This window comes from Lacerta agilis, chromosome 3, assembly GCF_009819535.1.
Source record: "Lacerta agilis isolate rLacAgi1 chromosome 3, rLacAgi1.pri, whole genome shotgun sequence".
In the NCBI taxonomy this organism is placed as follows: domain Eukaryota; kingdom Metazoa; phylum Chordata; class Lepidosauria; order Squamata; family Lacertidae; genus Lacerta; species Lacerta agilis.
Window position 1 is genome coordinate 19,757,945 of NC_046314.1, and position 26,986 is coordinate 19,784,930.

Below are 26,986 nucleotides of genomic sequence, written 5' to 3' on the forward strand. Positions count from 1 at the left end.
ATGGCCGCCGCGAGAAGTAGCGGCACGAGGCTGGAAGGGGTTTCCGACGAACAGGTGAGTCCAGAAAGTTCTCTTCTTCCACGCGGAGCGGCGTCCCGGCTCCCTCGCCTGGCCGGGACGCCCTGAGGGGAGATCTCCGTTTGGCTGCCTGCGCTCGTCCGTCCCTCGGGAAAAAACCACGTCGAGGCAGGGAACACCGCGAAGTATCACCATAAAGTGCTTTTACTTAATTTAACCTGGTGGCAAGACTTGTTTTTGTTTAATCCGTAAGCCGCCTGGAGTTCCATCAGGGAGAAAGGCGAGCCTAATAACAATTCCCCGCATCTCTTTCTTCACAAAAATGTAGCTTCATGTGTCATTCTGAAGATCACGACCTCAAGTTTAAATTAAGCAAGAAGAAGTAATAGACTTTCTTGCTGGGTATTCAAAATGCTCTGAACCGCTCTGACATCTATGGATAAAGGGTAATAACAACAACAACAACAACAACAACAACAACAACAACAACAACAATAATGAAATTTCCCACATCTCTTTCTTCACAAAAATGTAGCTTCACATGTCATTCTGAAGACCACAACTTCAAGTTTAAATTAAGCCAGAAGTAATTGACTTTCTTGCTGGGTATTCAAAATGCTCTGAACCGCTCTGACATCTATGGATAAAGGGTAATAATAATAATATAGTTTTTCTTCTCACTCAAAACGTGTACCATCAATGTGAACCAACTGATTTATGAAGTGGTAGATAACCTATTGTGAAGGCTGCGTAAGGTTTTTCTGAGTATAGAGAGAAGTTTTAAGAATAAGAATGAACAAAACAAAAAGATCACACCGCCTGAAATTTAAATTTAAAATACTGCATTCTGTAAATTAAATTTATTGCAAAATATTACAAATAGGAGCCTGTTTTAAAATTGTAAACCTTTTTTGATTTTTTGGTTTAACGTTGCAATACAAACTATGCATCTAAAGAATTGCCCATTCTGCTGTGATAGACCATCACACACCCATAATCCAAACCCCTGCGAACTTAGAGAAAAATAAAGGTGAAGAAGAAGAAGAAGAATGTAGGGCAAGGAGAGCGAGTAGCTTTTAAATGTCTTGCTTTCATTCAATGAGTAGGTGAAAGAGTGTAAAGAAAAAGTCTTGCAGTACAAAACATGCATTTTGCTTACAGTGCAATCCTGTACATTTTACACAGAATAAGCCACAGTTTATTGGGACAGATAAATGTGCATCAGACTGCAGCCTAAAATATGTCTGGTTACTTCCAAATGAAGCGAATATTGAGCAAACAACTTAATATAAAAAGCATCACTTCTTGCAAAATGTACATTTTTTTCAAAAAGATATTGTATTCAATTGTTTTCTTGCAAAAAAATATTTATTTGTTTATTAACTTTACCTCACCCTTTTGATTCAAAATAATCCTTAAAGCAAATTACAGTTGTACCTTGGTTCTTGAACAGAATGTGTTCTGGGAGTCCATTTGACTTTCGGAACCGTTCGAAAACCAAGGCACAGCTTCCAATTGGCTGCAGAAGCGTTCTACAGCCAATTGGAAGCCACTGAAGCTGTGCCGGACATTCAGCTTCCGAAAAACATTCGAAAACCGGATCACTCACTTCTGGGTTTCAATTGTTCGGGAGCCAATTTGTTCGGGAGCCAAGGCATTTGAGATCCAAGGTATGACTATACAGTAAAACTAACTCAGATACAATTATTTCTCCTCCCCTGACACCATTCCTCTTGGCTAGTATGTTTTCTCCCCACCACCAATGGTCCTTCCCACTGTGTCCTGTTGCCTATTACTCCTTCCTGTTTTCACTGTTCAGAGAAGGAAGGAGCTGGGTGCAGCAGGTTTGCTTCAATATTTATTTAGCAGCACTGAATGCTAGTTATAGTACCTGGAAAAGCGTTCTCCCTGAAATGGTACAATTCCAGGAGTGCTCTGTGACATGCAGTATTTCTGAATGCATCAAGAGCATCGTGTGATACTGAGGACATTCCTAGTTGTTTTCCAATTTATTTTTTATTCTAAAAGGGTGGTCCAGAGAAAAAAGTTTGAGAACCACTTAGTTAATCCATCGATAAGCCAGTTTGTTCCTTAGAACAACGAAATAGATAAATAAAGGCGAGGAAGGAATGGAACACTGGGAATTCTGTGGATTCCAACAAGTACATGCAAAGAGAATGGGAAATGGTTGAATTTTAGAAGGCTGGAAAGCATGAAACCGACTAATGCTCACAAGATAATTTCAAAACAAAATAGAAAATTCTTTCCAGTAGCACCTTAGAGACCAACTGAGTTTGTTCTTGGTATGAGCTTTCGTGTGCATGCACACTTCTTCAGATAATTTCAGTTACAGGTAGGTAGCTGTGTTGGTCTGCCATAGTCAAAACAAAATAAAAAAATAAAAATAAAATAAAAAATCCTGCCAGTAGCACCTTAGAGACCAACTAAGTTTGTTCTTGGTATGAGCTTTCGTGTGAATGCACACTTCTTCAGATAATTTCAGATAGTTTGTCAAAATTGCTAGTGCTTATTTCTCATTGATGAGGCCAGCCTGTAGTTTTATCTCTGAGTCCCATGTTTTGTAGTTCTTTTTCATTCTTTTCAAACTTCTGCTGGTTCAGTCCTGGTCCTTTCTGATAATGAAACAGCAACAACATAGGACTGGGTGGATATTTATTTGACTTGCAGATTTTGAAATCAGTAGCTAAAAATATCCCTGTGTATGTATGGTTCCTTGTTAACATTGTTTCAAAAACACAGAAACTAAATATATACAAAGCAATGACAAACCTAGACGTCTTAAAAAGCAGAGACATCACCTTGCCGACAAAGGACCGTATAGTTAAAGCTATGGTTTTCCCAGTAGTAATGTATGAAAGTGAGAGCTTGACCATAAAGAAGACTGATCGCCGAAGAATTGATGCTTTTGAATTATGGTGCTGGAGGAGACCCTTGAGAGTCCCATGGACTGCAAGAAGATCAAACCTATCCATTCTCAAGGAAATCGGCCCTGAGTGCTCACTAGAAGGACAGATCCTGAAGTTGAGGCTCCAGTACTTTGGCCACCTCATGAGAAGAGAAGACTCCCTGGAAAAGACCCTGATGTTGGGAAAGATGGAGGGCACAAGGAGAAGGGGATGACAGAGGATGAGATGGTTGGACAGTGTTCTCGAAGCTACTAACATGAGTTTGGCCAAACTGTGGGAGGCAGTGAAAGATAGGCGTGCCTGGCGTGCTCTGTCTGGTCCATGGGGTCACGAAGAGTCGGACACGACTGAACGACTGAACAACAACAAAATATATGCATTAGGGTTTGCAATTGCCACTATTATTATTTAAAAACAAAAACAAAAAAACCCTGTTTGAAAACAGTTCTGCTTCTGTTCAGCATGGGGTGGCACGGAAACGGATGTGGCGGGATTAGGGACAGTAGGAGAGTCTGGCCTGGCAAATTTATTTTAAACATTTTCCTTACAAACAAAAAAGGGCAGACAAATTCCTTCTTATGGCTAGGGGCTGCAGTGCACAGTTGATCACCATGGCAACCATATTTGTGGGCTCCTAATTAAAAGTGATTCAGACCTATTGTTTTACTGTCAATTATTTTTTAGGTGAGCAGATGCATTCTGTTAAGAGAAAGAGAGCAAGCAATCGGTTGGAATCTATTCATAACTTTCTGAAATTTGATCACCACTGTTTCTGTACTTGATCTTGGCCTGTCTTTTCACCTTTTCAGCTCAGCAATGAAGACAAGCTCTCGGTGTGCAGCAAATTGTGCTACGGCATTGGAGGTGCTCCAAACCAAGCTGCTAGCAGTGCCACCTCTTTCTTTCTGCAAATCTTTCTCTTAGATATAGCAATGGTAAGTAGTTTTGTAAGCTCCAGGCACAAGTTAGAGAATGTCATCCTTGTCAGTGTCATGTGTGTCGGGTCTGGAGGATGGCAACACAAGAAGAGGCGTTTTCTGCAGTGGCTCCCCATTTGCAGAATGTTCCCCCTAGGGAAGTTAGGCTGGCCTTCATTGTACATTTTTTTGGACCAGGTAGAATTGTTCCTCTTTAACCAGACCTTTGGCTGATTGACATCCGATAGCCTTTTAAAAAGGGGCGTGGATGGCACTGTGGTCTAAACCACGGAGCCTAGGGCTTGCCGATCGGAAGGTCGGCAGTTTGAATCCTCGCGATGGGGTGAGCGCCCGTTGTTTGGTCCCAGTTCCTGCCCACCTAGCAGTTCAAAGGTACGTCAAGTGCAAGTAGATAAATAGGTACTGCTCTGGCGGGAAGGTTAACGGCATTTCCGTGTGCTGCTCTGGTTCGCCAGAAGCCGCTTAGTCATGCTGGCCACATGACCCGGAAGCTGTCTGCGGACAAATGCCGGCTCCCTCGGCCTATAAAGCAAGATGAGTATGCAACCCCAGAGTCATCCGCGACTGGACCTAACGGTCAGGGGTACCTTTACTTTTACCCTTTATAATGTGTTGTGGGGGATTATTGGATTGTTGTTGTGGTGGTTTTAATTTTTATTATGTATTTTGTGTTTTTATATTGTGATTTTATCTTGTGAACCACCCTAAGACCTATGAGTATAGGGTGGTATTAAAAATAAAGCAAAATAAAAATTAATAATATTGAGATAATTGAGCTTATAAACATCTCTCTTTGCTCTTACACATCTCCAGTTAGGAAAATTTGTGGAAGCACTTGCTGAACTCGTTAGGAGTAAAAAGACTTACAGTTGTACCTCGTGTTGCGTTCGCTGTGGGTTGCGAACGACACGGGATACGAATGTGCCAAACCCGGAAGTAATGGAACGGAGTACTTCCAGGTTCGGCGGGTCGCACATACGCAGACACACCGAATTGCAACCTGCGTGTGCGCAGAAGCAGCACTGCGGGTTGCGGACTTCTCAACATACGAACGGGGCTCCGGAACGGATCCTGTTCGTATCTAGAGGTACCACTGTACTAATGAGTGGGAGCCATCAAAGAATTGTTGAATGGGAGGAAAAGAGCGTGAAGGACATTTGCCTCACATCCCACAATAAACTGATGGTTAGAGGGGGAGCCAAATCCCCACTTCTTCCCCCAAAATCATTTAGGTAGCAAAGTGATGGTGAACCAGTCTGTCTCCCTCTCTTCTACCCCCTGAACAGTCCCAGGATGCCATTTCTCATCGGCCCAAACCAAACCTCTGGTAATCTGTTTAGGACTTTGGATTGGTTCAGCATGCTCAGCTGGCATGGGTCCCCCAAGCCACATCTCCTGAGTGCAGTTGCACAAATACGTCTCACAGCTTGTAGATGGAATTGGATAATTCACGTACATGTGCAGTTTTGTGGATTTTTGTTCAACCCTTTCTATGGACCATTACTCACCTAACAGCCACGTAGTGGAGGTTCATTTAAGATGTAAAGTTTAAAATGTAAAGTTCAAATCATTTGAATTGGTGGCTGTCTCCACAGGAGAGTTTGATTCTACCCCCAATGCCAGTTCAGAACTTTGGACAGATTTGTGATTAAATGGTCAAATGAGTGATTGACATTTAAACTGCAGTCTACTCCTGGTTTTTTTTCCAGTTGCGTGAGCCACCTGATTACTGCATATAGATGTAGCCAGAATGCACCCATATAGGAACACCCCTGAATATAACACTGCTCTGAATATGTTTGCATCAGCCCTCAAATGCTGTGTAGTAGTGATTCTTAACAGTGCTATTATAATAGATCAGACTATCCTTTGAAGACTACTGTAACTGCATACATAATGTAGAAAACTTCCTGAAAGTCTTCTGGGTTGTGACACAATTTTTTTGAAGTGAAGCTGTACATTGGGGGTGGAGAAGAACTGTGAGTTGTAACTTCTTGCCTGACAGAATTTCAGTGACAGAACATTCATGTCTCTATCACTGCCCAGTCACTAGCTAGTACAGTGGTACCTCTGGTTAAGAACTTAATTCGTTCCGGAGTTCCGTTCTTAACCTGAAACTGTTCTTAACCTGAGGTACCACTTTAGCTAATGGGGACTTCCAGTGCTGCCGTGTGGCCGCTGCACAATTTCTATTCTTATCCTGAAGCAAAGTTCTTAACCCGAGGTACTATTTCTGGGTTAGTGGAGTCTGTAACCTTCTGTTTCAGTGTATCTGAAGAAGTGTGCATGCACACGAAAGCTCATACCAAGAACAAACTCAGTTGGTCTCTAAGGTGCTACTGGAAAGAATTTTCTATTTTGTTTCTGTAACCTGAAGCATCTGTAACCCGAGGTACCACTGTAATGCTTAGAAGTATTTGTCATTGTTTGCTCTGGAAAGGCCTTAATTTACCTCTTTATTTTGGGTGCCATTTCACAGACCACCTGAAAGCTGTCCATGGAGCACAGCTATTTTGTTCATTATCAACATAGTGCTAGCTTGCTTTTCCTCACTGATGATGGAGAGTCATCTGTTTGATGCCTTCAGTAGCAACCAGCATGTGGTGTTGTGCCCATGTTTATTTAATCTTCTATCTCACTTTTCTTAAAATATAATCAAGCTTCCATACAACTAGAATGATGCCAAAATATACAGTAAAACCAACTAGCAGTACCACAAATGAAACCTCTAGCAACAAAATACAGCAATAGAATTCTTCCTGCATTTTATATAATGCATTGAAATACATTTTTGGAGAGTTACTTTGTGCTCTCTGATTCTTGTAATGGTTATGCCTTTCTTAAGGTAGGTGTCCTTTTTTGTTTTTCAGATTACTCCATTTCATACTTCTTTGGTGCTTTTTATTGGCAAAACATGGGGGGCAGCAGCAGACCCTGTTGCCGGCTATCTTATTAGTAAAAGCAAACGGACCAAAATTGGCCTACTAATGCCTTGGTAAGCAAGCTAGTAGTTTGGTTTATTTTCTTCTTTGCTGATTGCTTATAATAACATATTTTCCTTTGTATTCTACATGCATGCCCGTTCCCTAAGATGGTTGATTTTTATGAACATGTTCGTGTAAAACCTATCCATTTTCCACGTTTGCAAAAGGAAAAGTACACTCCATAGCAGCAATTGGTGGCCAGGTACTTGCCATCCTTGCTGAAGTTTGGCATTCGTCTACCTTTTACGCTGGCTATGCTCATTCTTATGAGCCTCTTGCAGGACAAACTAACTCTTACACATCTCTTTTTGCCCTTGGGGAAATCCTATTAGTTCCAGGTTCTTTTTTTAACAAGCTTGTTCAGATAGGAAGAGGTGCAAGCTTAAAACTATCCAGTTGTGGACAAGGGAGAGGGAAGGGGAAAAAAAACCATTTTCTTTCTAGATTTCAGACTGAGCAGGCGGGGCGGGGGGGCGGTCCGCCCCGGGTACTGCCCTGAGGGGTGACACTCTGGGGGCGGGCCCCGCCCCTGCGATCGGCGCTGGCGGCGCGGAAACTTTTAAAAGGCTGCAACGGGCGAACAGCAGCACAGTGTCTGTGCTGCTGTTTGCCTGCTGCAGCCTTAAAACTCGGTGCGGCGCAGCACTGGTCGGGTGCTGGCCGCTTGCGCCCGCCACCTTGGGTGGACTGCGCATGTTCACACATGCACAGTCCACCCAGGAGGCTACGCACGTGTTGTGACATCAGGGTGCGTGCACTAGGGAACGGCGCCCCGCCCCAGGGGGGTGCCCTCACGTTTGCCGCCCCGGTCGGCAAACCGGCTCCCTACGCCGCTGAGACTGAGAATAAGTTAGAAAATGGACTTGTAGATTAAACTCTGAAACCTCCACATTTGCCTTTCATAGAGCAAAGCATATACTGTATGGGCAGGAGACCTGTTGTGGGTATGGGTGGTGGCTTGCCAAAATAGATGTGTCCAGTTTATCTCTGCTTAGACAAATTCACCAGAGCCGAGAGCATGTTAAATATATGAGGCCCTGACAGGAAACAGATGCTGCAACATTGATAACTCTTCTAGCTTACTCAAGGTTTGGAATGGTTTAAGGGGGAATTTCTTCCTTTCCTGGTAAACTACCTTCACATTTATAGGAAGCTTTTCTAGTGCTGGATAAAATTAAATTGTATTAAATATTACATATGATCATTACAAAGGCACAGCAGCTTCTTAGACATCTGCAAACTTCTACAAATTTTCTTTGTTGCTTTTGAACCACGAAAATTTAGCTGAACTAAACAGAGCCATCATGAAATTTAGCTCTTTGTAGCCTATATTACAGTATGCTTTTGTACAGTGTGTGTGTGTCATTGTATACACCTTTGTGCAATAAAATCATCTGAAAGTGGCAGCTACTATCCATGTTGAGTGTACACAGGTGGGCATGTTTCCAAACTAGTGTATGACAATGGTGTTCTCTATTCCCCTTCCTTAATTATAGTTTCCATAGGCTTTTTTAAAAATATGTGTATTTTTCACAATCTTTTGAAAGACAGAGCCTGGAAACTGGTATGATGATATGCAGAGGATATATATACAGTGCTACCTCTGGTTACAAACTTAATTCGTTCCGGAGGTCTGTCCTTGAGCTGAAACCGTTCTTAACATGAGGCGTGCTCAGTGGCGTAGGAAGGGTGGGGCGTAGGGGGCGAGTCACCCCGGGTTTCAGGGGAGGGGGGTGACACTCCCCAGCCCCTCCCCCGCCATCCGGCACCCTGTCCGTGCTTCTTTAATTTTTTTTTTTACTATTGATGGCTACTTTTGTCATGTTGTAATTACCGGTATGTATTTTTTTCATGATGTAAGCTGCCTTGAGCATGGCTTGAACTGTGGAAAGGTGGCATACAAATTATGTATGTATGTCAAATACATGGCCTTCCCTGTGAATTGCTAGGCTGGCAAATCTAGAATGGGATACAGTAATGCTGTGTTGTCACACTTTGTTGTGGTGGATTAATGATCCACACTGACCTAACCTCAGTGCCCTGCTCCACATCATGGCTGCTTTCCTTGCAGTCCATCATGCCAACCTCTAACAATGCCTTTGTATCCCTTACAGCAGAATGGAAGAGCTATTATACTGAATTAGTGCATTCCACCTCTTTCCTCCCCCTTGCCAATCCCCTGCTGCAAATCATCAGCTGACATACCCAGTCCCATTCATATAATAATGTATAAGAAAATACTGTGCAGATAGCACTGTTCTGAAAGGATTAATCTGTGTTGTCTGTTCGTTTCAGGGTTTTGTTAATAGTGTCCGTGGTCATCTAATTACATTGTGTAGCGGCTGCTTTACAAGTACACTGGAGAATTCTGCTGTAGTTAGAGGTCACGCTCTGCGGAATTAATTGCATCTGCCCATCACTTGCACATAACAAAGCTAGAATATACTAGATTCTGTCTCCCCGCTTTACACAAGCCTTGAATGACATGCAGCTTATCAGCCCTGAGTGTCACTTTACCGGTTGCCTTTAGAACCATGTTTACTACTGAAGGGCTGGTCTGTGTTTCCTCGGAGTCATTGCCATTTAAATAAATGACAGCTGAATCGCTTTCCAGCATTGTAAAACATAGGGATGACTAAAGAGGGACCATATTTAGGTGACAGTGATAGAGAGGCTTTCATCTCTTTCATCTCTTGTACGGCTGTTGGTCTACATTAATAGATAATAGAGCTATAGTGAGCCCTTCCTGCGTCTTAAGCAGAGTGAGGTAGTAGTAGTAAAAATAATCATATTGTTTATTAAGCTACTAAACTTGTTAGATGCTGTATAAAGTATATTTAAAGAAATAATAATAACCATGCCCATAGAGAATATTTTAAAAATTAGACATGTGAGACGGTGCAGACAATACAGTATTCAATTTGAACTGGACAGATGTGATCTCCTTTTTAGTTTTGCTTTTTAACTATCAAAATGGTTCATAGGTATGTTTGGCATTCACCATATTGTTTTTATTCCAGGTTACTGGGTTCTACACCTTTCCTTATTGTGTCCTACTTCTTCCTGTGGTACTGCCCAAGCGCTATAGAAGCAAAAGATGTATGGCATATGGCTTTCTTCTGCCTTTTCCAGGCATTGAGTACAGTAAGTTGATCAATACTGGCACCCTTTCCCTCTGCAATTAGATGCTTCTGGACATCACATCCGTCAGATCACAATTATGTCTAATATAGAACGAGACAACTATTTGGTCATATACGCTAGGAAGTGAGGAACTGCACCTCTCCAGTGTAACTTGATTAATTTAGAAGGTACATAGGGATTTCAACAGGCCAGTTAATGAAAGCTGCTGTACATCATATTTTAATGTAGATCTGCTAGCACATCGCAAAGACTTTTTTGCATATCTTGGAAAGACACAAACAGTACTCTAGATCCTATTGGATCAGTGGGACAACATTCGTGAAATAATTTGTCACAAAGACAAAGAACTATTTGCTGGGAGCCACCAGTAACTGTTTGGCTTTCTTACTTAACATATAAATATATGCCTGAGGTTTCAGCACAGCTGTTAAATTCTATAAAATTCTCATGCCTTTTATGCTGTAACAATGGGCTTTTAGAAGTAAGAGATGAGGTTTTGTTTCTTTATTCATTTGAGATATTTACTCAGTTGCCTTGCTATAAATCTGTTTGGAAATAGGTCAACAAACAACAATGCCCTCCATTAGAGTGACTTTTTGTTATTTTAAGATGAAGGTGCACTCTACCCTCTCGAAATGCTATTCATCGCACAGTACAAATGTGCCTCACAGCTTATTATACTTTCTGTACCCATATTTGTGCTCAGTTCTACTCATTTCCTTAATGCTTCCATAGAACCTATTCAGGCTTTGGAAACGGTTGTACTTTCACAAGGGGATGCCACAGCCTGACTGCTATCTAAGAGGACTCTGGGATATTGCTCTGGGCCTTTTAATCAGTAGTTAACACTTCTGCCAATCCCGAAGCTTCCTTCTTTGGTCCCTTCGTGGGGGGCGGGGGAATCTGCTGGAACAGAAAAGTCATGGGGTAAAATATTCATCTTTACAAAAAAGAATTAAGAAGAAGAAACTTCCTCACACCCTTTTGCAAGACAATGTGTGGGCATTTTCGGATATATACCAACAGCACCCCTGTATTTATCTCATCATTTTTGTGCATGCTTGATCAGGATAGAAAGGGGAAAGCCAATTTTTAATTTGAATGGGTACTTGGTTCTAGCAAGTGCAGGTTTTCTATTAGCATTACAGACATAGGAAATGCAGAACATTCTTCTAGTTCATATTTGAAATTGCCCTTAATTTTTCTGAACTGTAAGGTTTTTTTTTTAAACTATAAAAGCTTGCTTCACATATTAAAGTTTTAAATCAAGGATGAGCAGTGTAGCTTTCCTGGTAGGTTATATCCTGTGTTTAGGAGACCTCTGTCAACACACCTGGGATCTGTGCCTCCTGCAGAGCAGCATTTTAGGAAATTCTAGAGCAGGGGTAGCTAACCCATTTTTGGTCTAAGGGCTGCATTCACCTTTTGCCAAACTCCCCCTTTTTTGCAAGGGGGGGGGTATATGCTTTTGATGAGTGTGGCCAACCCATACTCTGCCACACAACGCCTCAGCTGAGCCATGTCGAACAGCTGGGGGGGTATCATGCTATCCCCACTTACCAAATTATTTCCTTGATGACCTGGGTGGGGGTGATCTACCTCCCCATCAGTGCACTGGACTGCACAGTGCGCTATGTCTGTTTATTTACCTTGCCACTGTTGGCTGGGAAAGGAAAACATACGTATAAAAAGGAGAATTCCTGGAGCCAGGTTTGGGGCAAGTACTCTTTGGTGAGAGAACCCCAGCAGTGATTTAAAATCACAAAACATGCAGCAAGGTAAAGCATGGAAATACAGGCCATTGTACCTTTAACCTATGCCCTTCTCAGTTCCTTCCAAATTTTCCCACTTCCCTTAGAATAGAAAAATACCATGGTTTACTTACAAACTCTTCAAAGGTCAGAATCATGTGCTTTTTCATACAGCATTCAAAAAGCACAGGCAGTAAAGACTTAGGTTAGTTCCAAAGTGGCGTAAGTTCCTAAATAATTTGTATAGATACACAAAGATGGCTTTGTAGGAACCAAGCTCAGACCTCTTTACACACCAGAGTTCACATGGTAGACTGAGGGAACAATAGACTAGACTTTCTTTCTGCCAAAGTAGGGTGTATGTGACCTAGCTATAGGGTGTATGTGACCTAGCTAAGCCTGGTGGGACAGCTTATCCTGGCACTAACCCTTTTGTGCATTAATTAGACTTAAGAATTTTGGTTATATGAGGCTGATTATCCTAAAGCCACAACCGTCAAAACAAGCGAGGTCTTTGGGGACCAGAAAAAAATTGCCGGGGAGTTGAGCAAAGAAACTCCTGCCTCCAAGGATGGCTAAGGCTCTTTTCACTTCCTTTTTGAGCTATTGCACATTTGAGGGTTAGAGGAGAAAGGTACAGCATGCCTCATAAAGAGCACGATTCCTGAGCCTAACTACATAGCAAGCCTTCTGGTTACGATGAAAAGCAGCATGCTAAAGTGATACATTTCCCCAGTGCTTTTTTTCTTAAAAAAATGTTTAGGGGTACTCTTACTTTCCTACTCATATTGAAATATGAAGCCAAACTTAGAGTCACAAAATGTTTAGGGGTATGCGTACCCCTGCTTCCCCGCAGAAAAAGCACTGCATTTCCCTAACTGGTGTGTGTGTACTTTTGTTACAGCTATTCCATGTACCATATACAGCTCTCGTCATGTTTTTGAGCGCAGACCAGAAGGAACGAGATTCAGCAACGGCATACCGTGAGTCTTACTGAGCATGCTGCACGTAGCATGCTGCTCTGGAGACTCCCCTCACCCCAAACATATTGGGGGAGCTGTGGCAAAGGGGTGGGACTAGTACTGAAAAACAGAAAAGCTCAGGGCTGGTTCTCTTGCGTTGCCAAACTATGGGTTGGTGTTTTGTAAGCAAGCCTCAGAATTGCATAATTCCCCATCTCCTTCCTTCCTGTCCTTCCACACCCTGATTCTCTCCCTGCCTAACGTTTCAGGCAAACCACAGTTGCTATTATTATATCCAAATTAGCAAATTTCTTTTACACTTGCCCTCCAAATTAGAACTGGAAGTCACTGTTTGAAGTTGGTTTCAGTTTTGTTTCCCCCTGTTTCAGATGCAGGGGAGGAATTGAAGCATGAAGATGGAGGGAGAGGAGGGATCGTGGCTCCATGTAGCCTCTAGTAACTTGGTTCGAACTATATTGGAAGACAGATGACTCCAGAAAGTCTGTTCTTGTCTATAGGAGCTCATCTTTAAGGGAGGGGTGGGTAGCTTCTCCTTTTTGAGCTAAGGGTCACATTGACACATGGTCAACCCTCCTGGCCCCCAAGTTTAAAAGTGGGTGTGGCCAAGTAAGAATAGCTGGGGGCAGTTTTATTTCGTTATTTAAAAGTCAATATTTGTGGTGGGGGGGGGGTCACAAAAACCTTTTGACATCACAACAGGGGAGTGCTCAGTTATTTCTGCGCCTTGTTGGCAGCTGTTCCACCATTTCAGGTTTAAAAAGAAGTGGGCTTTTTTTCTACTTTAGGAATGGGATTTGAAGGTCTTGGAACATTGCTTGGAGCTACACTCCAGGTCAGTATGGTCTCCGATGCTCACAGCTCTGAACACTGTAACCAGAGTGTGGATGACATGGACTCTCCCACCAATCTGTATGGAAACAGTTCCACTGTTCCAGACATGTCTGAGGCAGTAAGTTGAAAAGCTTTCAAAAGATTGGGGGGGGGGGAATAGTGTATTTCACCACCCTACTGTCTAGATATGTTATCGATTTTCTTAATAGCAATGGCAATAGAATTGAGACAGGAACTTTCCTAAAATTAGGGTTGCCATACGTCCGGAATTCCCCAGACATACCCAGAATACTGTAGTAGGAAGCAATGTCTCGGCAAAAAATGGAAAAATGCCTGGGAAAATCCGGACGTATGGCAACCTATGTTGTTGTTCTTGCCAATTTTCCTTAAGAATAGCTCAAGATCGTCAATTTTACTTTATTTTTTGCAGTTTTGCCAAAAAAGCTCAACCACTTTGGCAAAAAAGAAGTAGCAGCTCAACATCTTTGCCAAAGAAAGTCCAACCACTTTTTGAAATATTGCAACCCTACTCAAATGAACTTTGAGTCTAAACATGATAGTGGGATTCATTACTTCTGAAGGATGTTTAGTATTTCAGTTATTGTCTGCTAATCTTATTTTTTCAATTATCTGTTCAACACCACTGAGAAACTTTGGTTTACACACACACACACACAGAGAGAGAGAGACTGTATGCATGTATATATGTGTGTGTGTGTGCGCACACACACACACACACACACACACATGCATCTTGAATAAATAAAATATGTTTGGCATTTGATGTGTGCTGGGAGTTGTGGTCCCAGTTGCAGTGCCACCCTCCCCTAGGCAGTGACTAAAGTGAGGTGTGATAGAACAAACTGAAACAGACAACAGTCTTGATTTAAAATGGACACAATTTTTATGGATTACTTGTACTGTATAGGTGGAATTTTGGCTCAGTCATTGTAAAGTTGGTGTAAAGTTTTCATCATCATCAAACTTTTTTTTATTGGCATCACTGTAAAGTTTTTTTTTATTTAACTGGAAGATGAAAATTAAACTATAAAATAGAATGAGTAGTTGTACATGAGTTAAAATAATAAAGTCCACGTAAAGACTATCAACTTTATCAGATCAAGTATAATTCCAGATTTGCTAGGCTTGTGACAAGGATTGTATTTAAAATGATGGTTCCGTTGTAATGTATATGTCATAAAGGAATGCCAAATCATATAAAAAGTGTCTTGAGGTTCTAGTCCTTGTCAAAACCTCAGATTCTGCATGATTTTCTCCATTATAACTATATTCCAGAGTGATCAGTACAAAGTGTCTATTGTTAAGATTTGGGGTTGTTTTCCATTGAGTTACAAGTACTATTCATGCTCCCAAGGTGATATATAAGACCAATTCTTTTGACAATATATTTACATTGTTATCATAAAAATACTCAGTAATATTAATTTTGGACAGCAAACAACAATTTCTTTAGTAATGTTTATCATTTCTATCAAATTTATGTTCCAAAAATCTTGCACCAACTGACATCCCCACTATAAATGATAATATGTGCCAAGTTTATTGCAACCTCTCCAATAGTTAAGTGATACAGAAGAAAACATTTTTGACATTTGGAAAGGAGTGTGATGCCATCTGTGTAATAATTTTAAGGTGTTCACCCTGAGAAAACTGGAAACAGATTTTAAGAGCTGTGAATCCCAAATTTTATTCTAATCTTTGGGGGGAAATTATGTGCCGATATCTAGTTCCCATTGTTTTTTAAGAGGTTCCATAGATCCGTAAGTTACATTAAGCAATACAGAGTACAGTTTAGAAACTAATCCTTTCTCCCTTCTACCCAATGTGCTTCATAGATTTTCAAATATATATAAAAAATCATTCATTTTATTTGTATCAAGCATTTTCTCACCTATATAGTCTTATTGAAATCTGATTCCTTTTTTCCACCCCACATCACCACTACCACCTATTTTTATTTTTTAGAACAAACAACTCTACATGATTGCAGGAGGAACAATATCAGCATTATACATCGTTGGCTTTATTGCCCTTTGCGCTGGAGTGAGAGAAAAAGTAGGTGAGTTTATTTAATCGCAACAAACATTCCTAATACATTTATTTCCTACTTTAAAAACAAGGTATCATATGGATTTGATATCCTGCTTTATCACTACCCGAGGGAGTCTCAAAGCGGCTAACATTCTCCTTTCCCTTCCTCCCCCACAACAAACACTCTGTGAGGTGAGTGGGGCTGAGAGACTTCAAAGAAGTGTGACTAGCCCAAGGTCACCCAGCAGCTGCATGTGGAGGAGCGGAGACACGAACCTGGTTCCCCGGATTACAAGTCTACTGCTCTTAACCACTACACCACACTGGCTCATATATGCATTTTTGTATTTATTTATTCCACTCGTTATAGATCCTTACGCCTTAAAATCAGACCAACAAATTCCCTTCCTTAAGGGACACAAACTTGCACTGATGTGTGGACCATATGTGAAACTTGCAGCATCATTTCTCCTGATTTCAACAGCTGTCCAGGTAATTCTAGTTCATAAGAGGATTTGCAGCAGCTTAGATTGTACCTGAACTATGAAAGAACCCACATCAATTGTGAAACAGAAACATGGTCATATATATATATATAGAGAGAGAGAGAGAGAGAGAGTTACAAACCACCGGCATTAAGTTGGAAGCTGTAGTGGATCCCCCCCCCCCTTTCAGGATGGTTGGACCATCTCAAGAGTTCCTTCTACCAAACTCATTCTTTGGATCTCTAACAAATACAAATACCATTTTAAAATATAACAATAATTGAACAATAGCTTATCCAAAAGCAGTCCAATTAGCTCACTCAATGGAGCACCAGTCAGATGGGCGGGGTACAAATATTAAAATAATAAAATGATGATATGCAGACAGTCCAAAGTTCAATACCTGGCATCTCCCTGTGGGACTGGAAATGTCCACTGCCTGAAACCCTTGTTAAGTATAATTGTTCAATTCACACTGAAATGGAGAATGCCGATGTATATTACGCTTTAACTTGGGGATTTTCCATGGGGCTATATTAAGCTCTCTAAGCTCCTAGGTGGGTTGATAATTTACTGTTACTGTTCTCTTGCTAGCTAACACCTGGTGTTTAACCTTAGATCACATGAGAGGTATTGAATTTCAAATCGCCATTTTGAAAGGGAGTGGCCTTTGGTCTTTGTTCCCAGACTCCTTGGGGTAAGGATACGTAAATGAGCTCAACAGCCTTGGGGCTGGAATTACAAGCTAATGGAGTCTTTGAGAGAGAGCTATGTTTGTCAGCTCTGATTATGTTGTTTTATTTATAAGAATCTGAGCCTGTGCTGGCCATTGCACATCACCTTATGGATATTTTGGATGTCTCATTTACTGTGTTTTGTTCTGTTTTGAATAAAGTTCTGCAAGTAAAGCTTTGAATCAAACTTATGGGTCTGGACAATGGCTTATTCCAAAATGAACCAGTTGTTATGCATCCAGTTGCTTCAAGCTGTGCAATCTGCAATAACCCTGGCGAGACACTGCCAGTCATTGTGGACTGCCTTTGAGGGGTCTATCATTCTTTTATAGTGGATCTTGTCCAGTTCGTTGGTGGCACTGGAAACGATCTCCCGCATAAATATGTCCTTGTTGGAGTAAAATATGTTGATTATCAGGGACATAAACTGGGCAGCCTCTGCCTGGAAGACACAGGTCTCCACCTCTTCACCATGCTGTATTTCTTCGGGCATTTTGATGTAAGTTGGGAGATAAGCCAGTGATAACCCTCTGTTTGCTGCACACATGAAGGGTTATTTATCTGAAATTAGTGAACTAATGCACTACCACCTATAGAGGAAACTCCCTATAAGACCATTACGTAGATAGTCTAAAATTACCTAACTGCACCACTGCTAGTTTATGTTAGATGTACCTGTATTGGAACAAATTTTGTTGTTTTTAATATGTTCAAAAAGTGCATGTATATATATTTGCGTTGTTTAAATGGCATGCATAATGAGAGATTTTGATTATGCTCCCCGCTAGTAGCAGCTTTGTCTTGTTGCCAGCCAGCATGTGTTTAATTGTTACAGCAATCAGTTCACATGCGCTCTTGTTCAGCATTTGTAAATGGGAGATCTGGTTTTAAACCATTTAAATGGCCTTGATTAATCAACCCTGCTCCACGTTTGCTTTGTGACTAATTTATCGTTTTGTTCCTCCTCTTGTCTTCAACTCTCCAGGTTGTACAAAACAACTTTGTCCTCTTTTGTTCTGATGCAGCTAATCTTCACAACCACATCGATTATTTAGTGATGATTGTCTTGGTAAGCATGTGGGCAAAGCAGAGCCTCCTTGCAAAGTATGTTGCTCTTACTCTCTTATTTTCATAATATGGTATGCATATCATTATTTGGACCCTGGATCATGCCACACCCAGGGGTTAATTTCATGTCACCAGGCAAGTAAATGATCTGAATTGCAGCTAGGAAGTTGGACGGGGTGTGAAATTCATTGAGTTTGATTTGCGTTTTAAAAACATTATTTGCTAACTCTCTGATCAGCTTTTTGATCCATGTTTATCGAGTTCACATGATAGAGATGGTGCAGTGGGTAGTGTGTCTGGCTTTTAACCAGAAGGTTGGTGGTTTGAGCCCACCCAGGGATGGTTGTGGGCAGGATTCCTGCATCGCAAGGGGGTTGGACTAGATGACAGTTCTATGATTCTATGAGAACTGCTTTGCAGTGAACCCATATGGCCTAGTTTGTGCCCCTCCCTTTTTGTGATGTGTGCAATTATTCATATGGTGCTTCCTTGGTACCCTTGATGTGAAGCATGCTTTCTCCTGTAATGGTTTTTCTCATCATTCATAGATATCTGCATCACTGAGCGTTCCATTCTGGCAATGGTTTCTGAACAGGTTTGGCAAAAAGACTACAGCGAGTGGGATATCAGTAAGTAAGCCACTGAGGCACTAAATGCAAGCTGGCATTTTTGTACTTTAGAAATAGCCTTTTCTGGGATTGCACCAAACATTTTTTAACAATGCTTTTGAAACTTGAGACACCTTCCCCCTTTTGGCCTTTGTGCTTCTTTTCTTAACATGGGTTCCCAATTTCTGGTTATCATTCAGACTTGTCTTCATTTTTCCTGCATTCCCTCCTCCTTTAGATTGGATCATTCTCTCCTTCACACTATTGACTATACTTTGCCTTGACAGGTAGGGTGTAGATTATATAACGAAAGGTTAATTAAAGGCTACTTCTGGTAACATTGCATTCTTTCCTGCAGTCTTCAAGAGACTAGTCAGTGTTTCCCTTTAAGCCATTGTTTAATCCAGTATAAGGGAAATCTTGATTAATTTTAACTGCAGGGAATGTTGACAATGGCAGACTGCTTGATTTTGGCTGGTATAGTATAAAGCACACTTAGAACATTCTTAAATGAGTCAACCTGGTACTTTTATCTTTCTGAAATTTATAACATGAAGTCTTAGAACATTTTATTTTCCTAAGGGCTTATTTTCTCATGCCTTTAATCAAGGTTCTCTGTCACCACTCTAGTTTAGAATATCATATAATTGCTTACCCAAATGAGCTAATTATAAAATCTGTGAATATCAGGAGTTCCTGAACTGTGTCAGGAGGGAAGATACTTTGTAAGTGCCGATTTTCTGTTTCAATTAACGAGAAGGCTAAGACCAAGCACTACCTACAATCATTTGTCTGTAAAGAGCAGAGTTACATCAGCTGTGAATTTATTTCTAGCTTCTCTGCTTATGCTAGCAAAGCTTTTAAGAATATTAGTGTGAGCCTCTGGAATGTTGGGCCATACTCCTTCTATACAAGAAAATCCCATTTTATGGCACTATTGGTTTAAAAATATCTGGGTGCTTTGGCTTCCAAGTGGGTAAACACTGCTGCTGTGCTTAATCTGTGCGCATGGCAATCTTGTATTGTTGGAGTGCTCTCTTGTGGTGAAACATGCTGAGCATTACAGACTAATTCAAGTGTTGCATGTGTTTCTCATTCAGAGTTCTGTTGATTGTTGACTCTTTCATTTTAAACAGAAACACTGATTATTACAGGCAGAGCTGCCTAGCTGAGTGTCTGCTTATGAATAATTAGACAGAGCTTATAAGCAGAGCTTGCTTGGCTATGTACAGTCGTACCTTGGAAGTTAAACAGAATCCGTTCTGGAAGTCCATTCGACTTCCAAAATGTTTGGAAACCAAAGTGCAGCTTCTTATTGGCTGCAGGAAGTTCCTGCAGCTAATCGGATGCCACGCCGGACGTTTGGCTTCCGAAAATCGTTCGGAAACCGGAATATGATCGTTCGGGAGCCGATTTGTTTGGGAGCCAAGGCGTTTGAGAGCCAAGGTACGAATGTATATATTTGATCAGGCTTCCTCAAACTTGGCCCTCCAGATGTTTTTGGCCTACAACTCCCATGATCCCGGGCTAGCAGGACCAGTGGTCAGGGATGATGGGAATTGTAGTCTCAAAACATTTGGAGGGCCGAGTTTGAGGAAGCCTGTATTTGATGCTTGCATAGCATGGGGAGCATGAGCCTAAAATGTCTGGCCTATGCACACCTTCAAGAAATTATAAAATTAGAAAGATATGGTGTCAACATGGATTGACAGATATTTTCCTCAAAGAGCAAACTGGGTGTGTTCTACACTGTGGTGGATACGAGATACACTGTGTGAGGCACAGGCAGGAACTCCATGATTTTCCCTGCAGCAAACACAGCCTGCATCTTTAACCTCTTGAGTGGATGACCACGTTGCATATAGGAAGCACAGGTGTGTCTGTTGTGTGCAGATTTATAGGTTCTTCTGCAGGTGGGGCGGAGGGCCCCAAAATAAATCAGGGCCCACACACACGTAATAAGAGGAGAAGCTCTCCCCGTAATTGTCTTTCCAAATGACAAAAGGCTTAAGCAGTTCAAATTTCTACCTGCATACAGACGCAAAAACCAAGGTCTTCCAATGCCCACCCACCCTGTTCCATGAACTGCAAACCAAATGCATTATTTTCATCAACTGATCTTAGGCTTACAATACTGCATTTGGTGCAAGACTGGGCTTAGTAATTCTGGGTGTTGTTTGCGTGGAAGGTCGTCAGCCTTTCGATTTAGAGTAGCTAACGTCCAGGTGCCCATGCTTGGATAAATTTAAGACTAAATGGTTAAAAAGCAAGCAGTTGTCACGATCCAAGGGACATCCTAACCATATAACTTTTCTCCCAATTTCCGTTTCTTCCAGTTGATGATTCCTGCTTCGACCTTGCTGGTGCTCTTGCCAGAACCGGCTGTTGCCTACTTTTCGGCTAGTGTTTCAGGGATTAGCATTGCAGCCTCTTTGCTGTTGCCATGGTAGGACAGTCTTATAGGTGTGTGTGTGCATATGTGTACCAGGTACAAAATCAACAGTTATCGGCATTTAAAAGGAAATATCTGTTACACAGTAGGATGTGCGGGACATCAGAGACTTTGTAGTATCTGTAAGGTATGCGCTTATGCCCTGCCTGTGCCCTGTATCAGGGTGCACTAAGAAAAAGAGCAGTGTATCATAGCAGACTTTTGACTTGCCCAAACTCACAGGCCAGCTCTTTTTTCACTTGCACGCAGTGAAAGCAGCTTCCTAAGCTAAAGTTAAAAGCCACTTTTCATGCTATTTTTTCCATAGCATAGATAAGAGATTGGGTGTGGAAATATACAAAGGGGGATGTGAGAAGAGTTGCACAAATATCTTGTTTCTCTCTTTAATCCTCACCTTAGGAGAAGCAGCCTCTGCCATGTTAATACTTACTTGAAATGTGAGGCATCACTAGGAAGGACTTAAACTTACATTTATTCATCTCCTATAGAAAGCACAGCCAGGCACCTTAAGATGGCTATTGCATTTGTAAAAAAAGGTTTATGGGAACATAATAATGAACGTATAACATAATTTGTATTGGTTGAGAGCAGATCAAAGAGCTGTTCAAACAGAGGAATGAATTTTCTTCAGAGTCGCACTGGTGTTTTCAGCCAGTATGATACCCGCAGATGCTTTGAAAATCTGCTACCGTGTTTCCCCGAAAATAAGACATACCCATAAAATAAGTCGTAGCAGGATTTCTAAGCATTTGCACAATATGAGCCATACCCCAAAAATAAGACATAGTGATAGGCGTGGAGCGGTTAAGAAGACGGGCAGCAACTGACATAATAAAAATAAGACATCCCGTGGAAATAAGCCATAGTGTGTCTTCTTGAAGAAAAATAAATATAAGACAGTGTCTTATTTTTGGGTAAACACGGTACCTTTTTAGGAGCATAGATATTTGGGAACACACACAACACTCTCTCTCTCTCTCTCTCTCTCTCTCTCTCTCTCTCTCTCTCTCATAATGGCTTGAGAGGTTTTACAAATGTCTCTTACTGTAACTCATTACAAAAGTCCTTCTGGGGAATATGCTACACTCATTTAGTTTTATTCTCTGTTGTTCTAGACATCACTAACCTATCAGCAGAAGTAATTAAATTTGATGTTAATCAAGAGTGCAGTCCCAGCCTCCCTCCCGCATGCTTATTCCAGAATAGCAAACCTCTGCCAGTGTTAAGTCTCTATCCATTAACCTGTGGGATCATTAATTGCTTCAGGATTCCAATCTGACCTGACCTAATTGGTTTGTAAACCCTCCATGTTTTACATAAGTGGTATAATATTTATTGTGCCACAAAAGATGAAAATGTCTTTCTTTTAAAGTACTGTATGCTGCTCATTAAAATGTCACATCATTTTCCAGAAATATCTAATGGATGTGTAATTATTCTCATTGGTTGGTTAAAGGTCCATGTTGCCTGATGTAGTCGACTACTTTCGGGTGCAGAATCCTCATTCGACAGGACATGAAACCATCTTTTATTCTTCATATACCTTTTTTCATAAGATGTCAGCTGGGATTGGACTAGGAATTTCTGCGGCTAGTTTGAAGTGAGTAAAACACACACACACACACACACACACACACACACACACACAGGGTTGCTCCAGACATAGATATAGGACATAATAAATATCCTTGTGTCAGTATCTGGGTTCTTTTAGGTACATAGGAACCCAAGGCATGGTAAACTAATGTGGGGTTTGTTCAGTTAAACTCTCAGTATCACTTACAGTTCAAGGCTCTTATTACCACTAGAACCAGCATCCACACCCAGGAGTATCAGTAAGCAGGAAGTGGTGAATCTCTGAGTATCAAACCTGGTGAGAGCCAATCAAGTGAGGTGGCTAAAGGGTCAAACTTGGTCTGAGGAGCATCCAAGTTAAAATCCTCACCATGAGGTTTGCTGGGCAAAAAGAAAAACAAACAAATACAAAAAAGAGAGGTTCGATAGGTGACCTTAGGCCAGTCTCGATTTCTCAGATTGCAAACCTGCCGTGTTGTAAGAATAGGGCAGCAGGAGACCCTCGAATGGCATTCTGAGCGGAATCTAAATGTGAAAATTAATCTGTGTTTACCTAATACAAAAAGCCATTCTGAAATCCAAAGCCAGCCCTGCTTAGTTTTCAACCTATTTTGGAATATACAAGCTGTGGATTGTGGCTCTTTCCTAATGAGGGTTAAAAACAACAACACTCATTTAACAGCTTGGAAGCAGTGTGTGGAGACAGGTTCCTACATGTCAAATTATATTTATTTATTACATAAAATCTATATACCGCTCGATTATAGAAAACCTCAAAGCAGTTCACATGTACAAATTGTTGTGGGAGGTGCTGTGCGAACCCGCACAGAGATGTACAATTCCACTTTCCATGGCTAGTACTGTATGATGAGTCTCACCTTTCCCTACTGACCTTGAAAGTGGGGAAAGGGGTTGGGTATCATCCCCACAGTTATACTGGGCTTATGAAGCACAAACTACAAGCCTCAGTCCTCTTATCAAATGGATCCACTCCCAAGTGTGTAGGAATCGTTCCAACAGTGATGTTGTGCCCCAGAGCTGGCCAGAGGCCTTCAGATGCTCTGTGTAACTACAAAGTTGATTCCTTATACCTTCCCTATATCCAAGCTTAGATAGGGAGGAAGGAAATAGGACTGTCCTTAATCCTGCACTGTGTTTTTCTGAGATGCAGTTTGAAGTTGGGTAAAGACTCTGCTCCTTTTGGTTGCTACCACAGCCAGCAGACGTTTATGGACCCCTGTGCATTTATATTGCAAATTTCATCAGAGCTCCATTGAATTGCCTGAATGTGCATTTTGATGTGAAATAGGAAGTGCATCAGTTAAAAAGTCACAAAATCCAGCTAGTGTTTGAGTAGCAAAGACTCAACATGCAAGTTTTAGTGCAAGACAATTTAAAATTAAGTCTTGCCTCAATGAAGTGAACATGCTCTACTCCTGCTTTCGTGTCTGCAGACAGGGAACTTATAGTTCACAGAATTTCTAGCAGATAATGAATTCTACTGCATTCTGCTTGCTTTAAAATGCCAGAAAAGTTTCATAGGATACAAAGGTTAATAAATACATGTCCATGTACAGGGTGAAATAAATTAATTCCACAATGTGAAACTGGTTTGCTGAAGATTACGGCTACAGAATGTAGGTAATAATTGGCTCATTGCTTCATTCTTGACCACAGCGAGAGGTAAAAACATGACTGTTTCATCTGTAAGCCCCTACCTTCTTCATTACTCAGATCTGGAATCACAGATAATAACTGGTATATTTTAAGTATTGGCATCAGCAAAAAAAAATCTCCAAGGAATCTGAAATGATATCACGAAGCCAATGAAACCCGGGGGTGGGGGGGATTAGGGGAAAGCTCCACATTGTGGGTGGGAGAGGTTACACACACACACACACACACACACACACAGAGTATGTAAATGGTAGTATGATGATACGACTGTAACAGCTGCATTTTTTTAAATAGTCTTGCAGGCTACAAATCAGGGGTGTGCAAACAGTCTCACAGTGTTGTTATCATGCTGAAAATCTTGGTTGGAGCAGTCCCATCTCTTCTCATACCATTAGGCTTGTTTATACTCATTTTCTATCCAATCAATGAAAAGACTCGACAGGAAACAAAATATGCCCTTGAAAGACGAAGGTAAGTATGTACCTACAACAGATTCTCTTAGTGCTCACTATGGAAGAGACAGGCTATTTCAAAAACAAACACCTTGTATTATGCTGCATACAGAGAATCCCTTTACTGACCTAGAAAACAAAGTCCTTTACTTTGAAAATCATACTGCATTGGCTTGACTACCAGCATTTTCTGGCTTCATTTCAGCAGAGGCTCTATAGGCTTTCTATATGGTATGATGTAATGCCCTGTAATTGCACTTTTGGACTGTTAATAATGTCAGTGCAAAGGGAAGTGATTTTTGTTGGCTGCCCCTTCGCCCTGCAGTTCCCAGGGGCACCTCCCACACTGTTCTGGAGGGTCCATCAACGACTCTAAAGCAGCAGTAGGGGAGAAGCCCCACCAGGCCAAAAGCACTCCCCACCTCTGAGCTACAAGCTGCCACTTCAAATACTACTAAGGGGCAGGACTATGTAACTGCCCTGAAAGTTACAAAAGCATGGGAGAGTGGTTCCCAGGTTCCCAATGCCTCAGGAACAATTTCAGATGATGCATAACTGAAAACAAAACACTTCAGTTATATAGCTTCAAAAAGGCTATATAACCAGGGGATGCTGATGGCGCTGTGGTCTAAACCATTGAGCCTCTTGAATTTGCTATTTGGTAGGTCAGCGATTTGAATCCGCATGACAGTGTGAGCTCCTGTTGCTCTGTCCCAGCTTTTGCCAACCTAGCAGTTTGAAAGCACACCAGTGCAAGTAGGTAAATAGGTACTGCTGTGGTGGGAAGGTAAATGGTGTTTCCACGCGCTCTGGCACTTGTCACAGTGTTCCGTTGTGCCAGAAGTGGTTTAGTCATGCTGGCCACATGACCCGGAAAGCTGTCTGTGGGCAAACGCCAGCTCCCTTAGCTTGAAAAGCGAGATGAGCGTCGCATCCCATAGTCGCCTTTGATTGGACTTGACCGTCCAGGAGTCCTTTACCTTTTACCTTTATTAGATGTCATTGTCTTAGCACCTATGTTACAACGTCAACCACAGAAACCACATTTCTTCATGTGTGGTTCTTTTGCATTTTTTAAAACAGGCATCGTCCAAGCATTCTCTGGGAGAATGAAGAAATCACTTCTCTTTGAAAGCTGGAATAGCTTGTGGTAACGAAAACCTAACCAGGCAGCAGTGCTTTGTGGGATAAAAAGCTGTTCCTTATTCCACCGAAGCTTTATTTCACGGATGATACACACATCTATTTATCACGGCTACATGAATTCAAAACACATTGTAATTTGGAGCATAGTTTGGAGAGGAATGCTTAGAACCTGTATGTATAGAACACTATTATCATACTGTGCAGCTCTGAGGAAATTGCTTGCTGCTCTTTCCACTGATCTACAGCTATACTGAAGATTGGAAAACAAGCTGCCTTCTAAGCATCGTCCAATGGTCTGTCTCCAAGGATGGGTAGTCCTCAAACTTTCAACTAAGAGGTCACGTTATCCATGCCTACGCAGACTCTGTTCGTCAAACAATCCCCTTTCACCATTTGTTATAAATAACCGATTAGAGCAAAAATAAAAATGGGGGATCTTTTCTTCATCAACGCTTCAAAGTTTCGGCATGTTTTCATGATTTTAAAATGTGATGTTTTGCATCTTCTACTTATCTAAAACGACTTTTTTAGACACTTGGTTATGTCCCATTAAAAGTGGCTCTGTGCAAAAACATATTGCCAAATATAAAGGCTTGCTTTTCATGTGCTTTTTAAATTCAAGCCCATATTTAAACTATCAAATTAAGGCTGTGACAAAGCAAGAGCATCTGTAATCCAGTACGATGCTCCAAAAGAAAAAAAGAGAGCGAAACCTTTAAACCTGTCTTTGCTCCTGTAAAATGTTGGAGATTTGCTATTCCAAGTGAACAGCTAGTTCCGTGATTACTTACCTGGAGATAATAATATTGAGTGTGGCTCTTCAAAATCAAGGGTTCAAACAATTGCCACTCTGTTGTATTACTACATTTGGCATTTCTTGGTATGGCAGTGTGTGCAAGAAGGTTGGAGGTAGTTTATTTAAATAATAGCTAATCAGGTGAAAACCATATTTATTCCAGGCACTATATTATTGGGAGAACCCTTTTGATTGCTACATTCTGAAAGTCATAAGACTTTCAGAGGTTATTGCACTAAAACTTTAGGATATTTGACACTCTTCAGGAGTACCACATGGTCCACCACTGATTTTGAAGTCAGATGTTCATGTGGAGGTTTTGTTGTTTGTGTTTTGAACTGGCACCTTCGTATTGGAGTCGCAAT

The 26,986-nt window shown here is 41.3% G+C and overlaps 1 protein-coding gene across 1 annotated transcript; it reads left to right on the forward strand.

Moving 5' to 3' along the window:
- On the forward strand, positions 1-26,270 carry MFSD2B (major facilitator superfamily domain containing 2B). The gene is made up of 14 exons (XM_033145367.1): positions 1-54; positions 3,728-3,880; positions 6,754-6,878; positions 9,888-10,011; positions 12,667-12,745; positions 13,531-13,691; positions 15,563-15,656; positions 15,999-16,120; positions 17,833-17,916; positions 18,464-18,544; positions 20,860-20,969; positions 22,432-22,575; positions 24,522-24,698; positions 25,763-26,270. Exons 1-14 carry the CDS (start codon positions 1-3, stop codon positions 25,809-25,811), a joined length of 1,557 nt encoding a protein of 518 aa, XP_033001258.1. The 3' UTR covers positions 25,812-26,270.
- The last annotated feature ends 716 nt before the right edge of the window (positions 26,271-26,986 follow it).